We start from the raw sequence: 6,772 nt of genomic DNA, 5'->3' as shown, positions 1-6,772 counted from the left end.
GTTTTTTATGTACGCTTCTACAGCGGCTTGAATTATATATGCACAGAAATGGAAGAGTAATGAACTGCCTTCAAAAGAAGACTGGCTGATAAAAATTTTGGAATATGCGGAGATGGCAAAACTTACAACACTAATAAGAGACCAAAATTTGGAATGCTTCAAAGAAGATTGGAAACCATTCTTGTTGTATGTAAAGAACTATTTTCCTACTATGGACTTTACAGCAGGGTTCGGAATTTTGTAAAAAACTGCAGGTTGGGTGGATTAGCTGTGTTTGTAAGGGTTTAAATTTATGTTTTGAACTATTATTATAGCAAGGGTAAACTTTATAGCTGATGATTCACGAAGCGATGTGTGCGGGAAGTCCACTTTTGTCTATTTGTAATCAATGACAATATTATTATTGTTAAAATTAATAAAAATTGAATTTGGAAAAAAAAGAAGAAGCTCCTGGATTAGGGTATACCAGGGAGCAATCACATCTGTTATGCAAGCCAGGTTTCAAGTTTGTTCTGCAGTTTATCTCAAATGGGACTCTCAACCCCCACCATTTAGTGTTGGCTTGTGCACACACTCCTTTGTTTCCAAGTACATCTCTTGATGGCAATTCCAAGGAAGGGTCACGTAGCTCAGTTCTCTGTTCTCATCTGTCAATAAAGAAAGGTTTAGCATGTTAAAACACCTCAGATTCTTCTTGGGTACAGACACTTTCCAGATTGCAGGTGCTGCTGCCCACACAAAGCCAAGGCAGGGAGATCTGTACAAGTACCTGCCTACATAGGCCTGCCTGCACCCAAATGCTTGCTACAGGAGCAGGCCTCCAATTGGCAGCGCATACTTTTTGATTAATGGGTGGGGTTTGTAAGCATGCTGGCAGGCTCCTGTAATGTTTTCCAAAAACAAAACAACAGCAACAACAAAAACCCTCTCCGGTGTGGTTCACACTTTCCCTTGAAACATGGAGATATTTGAGCCACCAAAATGGGCACCATGTGCTCACTTCATGCCATGAGTGTGGTTTGAGGAACCAAGCCTTATTGAAAGCTTGGAGTGTGGCCATGGTTGCTGTGGGTGGGTTGCTAGCATTCCATGAAGCACCCTGGGGGGTGCCATCTGGCTTGGCAGCAGTAGGTGTGAGGGATTCAACACACAAGCTGTAAGTGGAAGTTGTTCAGAGTGAAGGATGAGGTTTGTGCCAGGAAGGCTAGAACGCCAGAGTATCTCTCCCCTGGAAGCCTGGACACCTTCTGGTTTACCTGAAATGTATGCACCCTCATACCTAAAGGTTGAGAAACCTCCCCAGCACTGCCTAACAGCCTATCTAGATGCTACGTGACACCCGCAATCTTCGCACCTGGCAGGCAAGTCACCATGCGTTCTACACATGGGAAACAAACCCATCTCTCGATGCTACTAACGATCAAATATCCATGACTAGAAGGCCCCCAAACCCCGGAGTATCCTCTGTGTGAGAGGATATGGGTGTTTCACCCAAGAAAGGGGTCCTTTCAACAGAAGCATTCCCCTCTTCCTCAGACTGATGTCCTCCTTCTTAATTCTACTTGACAGCAGAGGAGCTGGTGTCAAGTAGAATTTGGAGCTGGATTCAGCCTGGGATGCCTCTATCACATCCCTGGGGGTCTCATCCACATACCTCTCTGCCTCCCTGAGCTTCAAGGGGATGAATTTGTTCCATGAAAACCAGGAGCTCTTTGCACTGAGCACACATCCATGACTTCTGCCCCTGAAGCAGATAGTCATACATATAACACTCCATTAAATAGGAGAAGGCATAACTTCCCTATATGCCTGCCTGGAGGTAGTGATGGGCTGGATGAGAGGTAACAAGCTGAGGCTGAATCCAAATAAGACGGAGGTACTTATTGTGCGGGGTCGGAACTCAGGAGATGATTATGATCTGCCAGTTCTGGATGGGGTCACACTTCCCCAGAAGGAACAGGTATGCAGTTTGGGTTTTTATCTGGACACACACCTCTCCATGGTGTTCCAGATTGAGGCAGTGGCCAGAGGTGCCTTTTATCAGCTTCGGTGGATACACCAGCTGCGCCCATTTCTTGAGATGAATAACCTCAGAACAGTAGTACATTTGCTGGTCACCTCCAGACTTGATTACTGCAATGCGCTCTATGTGGGGCTGCCTTTGTATGTAGTCCAGAAACTACAGTTGGTTCAGAATGCGGCAGCCAGTTTGGTCTCTGGGTCATCTTGGAGAGATCATATCACTCCTATCTTAAAAGATCTACACTGGTTGCTGATAGGTTTCCGGGCAAAATACAAGGTTTTGGTTATAACCTATAAATCCCTAAACAGCTTGGGCCCTGGGTATTTAAGAGAACGTCTTCTTCGCTATAAACCACACCGCCCACTGAGATCATCTGGAGAGGTTAATCTGCAATTGCCACCAGCTCGTCTGGTAGCTACTCAGGGATAGGCATTCTCCGTTGCTGCCCTGAGGCTTTGGAACACGCTTCCTGCTGAAATAAGCGCCTCCCCATCTCTTACAACATTTTAAAAAGCAGTCAAGATGCATTTGTTCATCCAGGCTTTTAATTAGATATTGTTTTAATTGTGTTTTTAATAGTTTTAACATTTTAAATTTTAATTGTTGTGATGTTTTAATCTTTTTATCTGTTTTTGTTGTTTTGTTGTGAACCGCCCAGAGACTTGCATTTTGGGCAGTATATAAATATTTTAAATAAATAAATAAATATACTGGGAAGCACCCTCTCCCCTGCTGCCATTCTACCTTCATAATTGCTTTAATTGGTTATTTAGAGAATATATAGAGCTCGCTTATTTGTTAACTGCAGTTGTTGGCTAATTAAAGGTTTTAAACTCTGTCCTCCAAGAAGATTACAAAGGTGGGGTAGTACCTTCTCCTCATGCAGGGTATCTCCTTTGTGATAAAAGGGGACCACTTGTGCACCTCCCCACACACTTCCTCACTAAAAACTCCTTTGAAATCTCTTAGCAAACTCCTGTTCACAAAGGTCTGGGTAGCAAAACTCCTCTGGTCTGAGTTTTGTCTTCTCAAGAGCTGCTTACAAACAGATCTTCCTCAGGAATGTGGCCCCTCCCACAAGCTTTGTGACTCATCTGCAGCTAATCCCCACCCACTGTTTATCTAGGTACAACTCTAACTGAAACAGAACCTTCCCTGTCAAAAACAAACCCATAATCAGCCAGAAATCAAACCCTAGAAAAGTTATCCTAACAAACTTATTTTAATCTTTCCCCCTTGTTTTCTTGTTGATGTATGTATGTATGTATGTATGTGTTTTGCTTGCTTGCTTGCTTGCTTGCTTGCCAACTTCCTTCCTTCCTTGTTTAGGAAAGGAACTCAATTTTGCTGCCTTCCCTTAACCTTTGGACTTCAATTTGTTAACCTCATTTAATTTTGTAAAATAAAAATAATTTTGTATTTGTACAATACAAATAATGCTTCCCTGTCTAGTGGACTCTCATCCTCTTCCCAGTCCTCTGCTTTACCCTACAAAGCTATTCCTGTCCTTAGGACATTGTAGGGTTTTAATCCCAGCCAAACCCAGAGGGGATGGCATCCCCCTCTCTCATAGAAGATGAGCTGCCAACTTCTTGTGGGGGAGTACCAGTCCATCAGTGATTGGGAACTTGGTAGGCTTCAGTCAATCTGCTCAATCAGTCGGTGTCAGAGTCTTCATCAGTACCAGAGTAGTACAGTGCAGATATTAATAGTACAACATATGTACAAGCCTTTGGCAGAAATGAACTGAAGAGTATTCTTCCTGCTAAGCATATATGTAGAAGTTCAGGCTGTAACTGCACAAAAGCATCTGTCTCCTCTCACTTCCTGGGATTCAAGAAAGAAGGTACAGTCAGAACTGAGAACAATGGAGCAGTGGTTCACAACGTTTGTTGGTGCTCTCAGGAACCCTATCCCAGTGGGGACTGGTTGTGTGGAAAGGACATGCAGTGATGTGAGCAGATACCTGAGACTCTGCGAGGGAGGGATGTACTTTGCTTGGCTGCTAGTTATTGGAGAACAGCTGTAGGTCACTTTCTTTTTATTTACAAGCCCCTATAGCAGCTGTAGCAGACTCTGTTATGGATACTATTAGCAGAGAAAGGACCCCTCCTTTTTAAACTCCCCAAGGATGAGTGAGCCATATGTTTGAGCTGGAGTATGTTTCCAGGACTCCCAAGTCGAAGATAGGCATACTTTCTACTGGCCCTCAATCACACAATTATCAAACTTACTTACTTTCTTTCTTTCTTTCTTTCTTTCTTTCTTTCTTTCTTTCTTTCTTTCTTTCTTCCTTCCTTCCTTCCTTCCTTCCTTCCTTCCTTTCTTCCTTCCTTCCTTCCTTCCTTCCTTCCTTTCTTTCTTTCAAACTACAGCATAATGTTATATACCAGACTCTATTGTGAATTTTTGTGCCTCTTGGATTACATTTAGTTTTTATCTTTTTTTCTGGAAATCACACTCCTAGTTCATGACCTCAGACAATGGCTAGGCACTCTTCCAATACACAAGGCAATAATCGTACACAATAATACTCAATTCCACTCAATACACAATGTAGGAGAAAATAAAAAGAACTGACATTGTTATTGCTCACAGTCATATGGCTGTAAACTAGGAGAAGAATTTTACATTTTTAATCTAGACTACAAACACTGAATGTACTTTCTGATATAATGCTCTTTTGGTGTCTGTGTAAGATACGCTCATTTATACAGAAGAAAAGCACAGACTCATTACAAATACAGCCTGATTTCCTGTCTCCACAATGACATCACATGGAGCCCTGCCATTATTATTTTTTAAGAGTGGACGATATCATGCCCCCTGGAGGAGAGTCTGAGTGCTGTGCATGGAGGCCGGGGGGGGGGGGGGGGAGAGGTGACTAAGCTCAAAAAAGATTGTACATTTTCATAGGGAATGAAACCCTGTATCCATCAGAGGATTTTAAATGCACACACATTCCCAATGACTATCACTTTAATTGAAAATGGCTATCTCCCACATTCATATCATATTAGCAACATCATTGGGTTTTAAATATTTGAGTTTGAAAAGGGAATCTTAGCATTACTCCTGAAAGCAACTTTAGAATAGAGTGGAGCATCCTCAGAAAAGTCAAGCTAATATGATGTCATAAAACTTCAATTATACTGAAACTACAGATAAATTGTCCAGATGTTGTTGGCAAGAAGGTTCAGCTGTCTGGACAGATCATGCCAATGATTCACACCTATGCAAGGCTATCTCCATGATTGAATGGAGGGGGGAGCGGGGGGCTTAATAAAATGCATAAGCAACATCTCCTGACCCCCGGCCTATATTAGTCCCACCCAATGGCTCTCATGAGAAGCACCCGCAGTCTGCTCCTAGGGTTTAGTCCTCTGTACACATACTATGGTTTTGTACAAACCATAGGTTTTTGTATAAACTGTACTCTGGATTATGGGCAAAAATATCATGGAGGCATTTAATGTGTCAGGAGCAATGACCTCTTACTCCTATTTAACTGCACTGAAATTGCTGAAAGAAACTATGTTTCCATGAGGTTTGTTTTTTGGTCACTTTGCCAAAATAAAATGAAATAACTCCCCCCACCCCCCACCCCGCACCACACAGCAATAACTCTCTTCCCCTCTGGTCTCAATCCACTTGTGAGAAGTGCAATCCGGAAAGGGAAGTACTCTGCAATGCTGGGCTTGCTCAATAAAGAATCCCCAGGGAAAGGGACATAAACTGAAATACATTGTGGATGAAACAGGATTGCAGTGCATGCATGGAGAATTATTCCTTTCACTAATCAAACTGCTTTCAACAAGTGGAATTTCCACCTCACTCTGTAACCACATTGTAACAAAGATATCCACAGAGATCTGGTTAAGTCCTGGGCAGAAATCTGTACTCCTCTAGGGATGTGCATGGAACCAATTTGGTGCTCCTTTCTTGGAGTGCCAAACCAGTTCGAAATGCCGGCATTCGAGCCGGTTCAAAGGTAGAAGTGGTTGTTTTAAGGTGTGAGGAGAGTCTCCTTACCTCTCTCACTGCATTTTCCCCACCAGTACTGCTGCCAAAACCGCTGGTGCGGTTACACTGACTGGGGCAGCAAGAAAGTGTTCAGCCACTCCACATTAGCAGTTTTGGCGGCAGTGCCAGCAAGGAAAACGTGGTGGGAGAGGTAAGGACACCCTCCCCATGCCTTAAAGCAAACACCCCCACCTCCTGGGAGTGCACAGAACCAGTCCTCCTCCTCTCCTTCCATTAATGCAGGGGCGTAGCAAGGTTGGAGTGGGCCCAGAGACAAGATTTTAAAATGCCCCCCCGCCCAAGTCCAGGGCCTCCGCACACCCCAGGCCCCCAAGGATTTAAGTCTGATATTCCAAAATAAGTATGCTGCCTGCAAATACATTTCACTGAATACACACACACACGTCACAATATATAGTGATATACACTGAGTACTATACATTTGTATTACTTTTAATGCCTAGAAGACACTAGAAAGATGAATTATTAAAATGGGCCCCTCGCTGCAGATTAGCAAAGGAGACTTTCAACCATGCAGGGTGAGCCTATGTTTGTTTTCTCAGAATTCTGAACAAATGCAGTCAAGTTTGATTGCAGGAGGTTTTTCACAGGAGGCTTTTAAAGCCCTTTAAGACACATCTCCTCTGGAATGGAGGTGCTGCATTCACATGTTGGCCAGATTTACCCTGAAGTCCCTGCAAGTTATTGGGGAGCAGTTCACACACA

The 6,772-nt window shown here is 43.2% G+C and overlaps 1 protein-coding gene across 10 annotated transcripts in view; it reads right to left on the bottom strand.

Moving 5' to 3' along the window:
• Positions 1-355: 355 nt before the first annotated feature.
• The window catches only part of LOC128322230 (transcription initiation factor TFIID subunit 3-like), a 29,848-nt gene continuing 23,431 nt past the window's right edge, over positions 356-6,772 (bottom strand). For 5 of the 10 annotated variants that reach the window (XR_008305604.1, XM_053243131.1, XM_053243127.1 and 2 more), the window contains one exon: positions 356-647. Coding sequence is in view for 4 of the 10 variants with exons in the window: in XM_053243131.1 (XP_053099106.1) it covers positions 538-647 (110 nt within the window). In the remaining 6 variants the exon portion in view is untranslated. Of the gene's footprint in view, positions 648-2,894; positions 3,851-4,261; positions 4,393-6,772 lie in introns of all 10 variants that reach the window. The other 5 variants (XR_008305605.1, XR_008305609.1, XR_008305607.1 and 2 more) reach the window with 2 other exon arrangements.

This window comes from Hemicordylus capensis, chromosome 4 (assembly GCF_027244095.1).
Source record: "Hemicordylus capensis ecotype Gifberg chromosome 4, rHemCap1.1.pri, whole genome shotgun sequence".
Classification (NCBI taxonomy): Eukaryota; Metazoa; Chordata; class Lepidosauria; order Squamata; family Cordylidae; genus Hemicordylus; species Hemicordylus capensis.
Note: the sequence above shows the minus strand (reverse complement) of the source record. Positions and strands in the feature narration are given on the sequence as shown.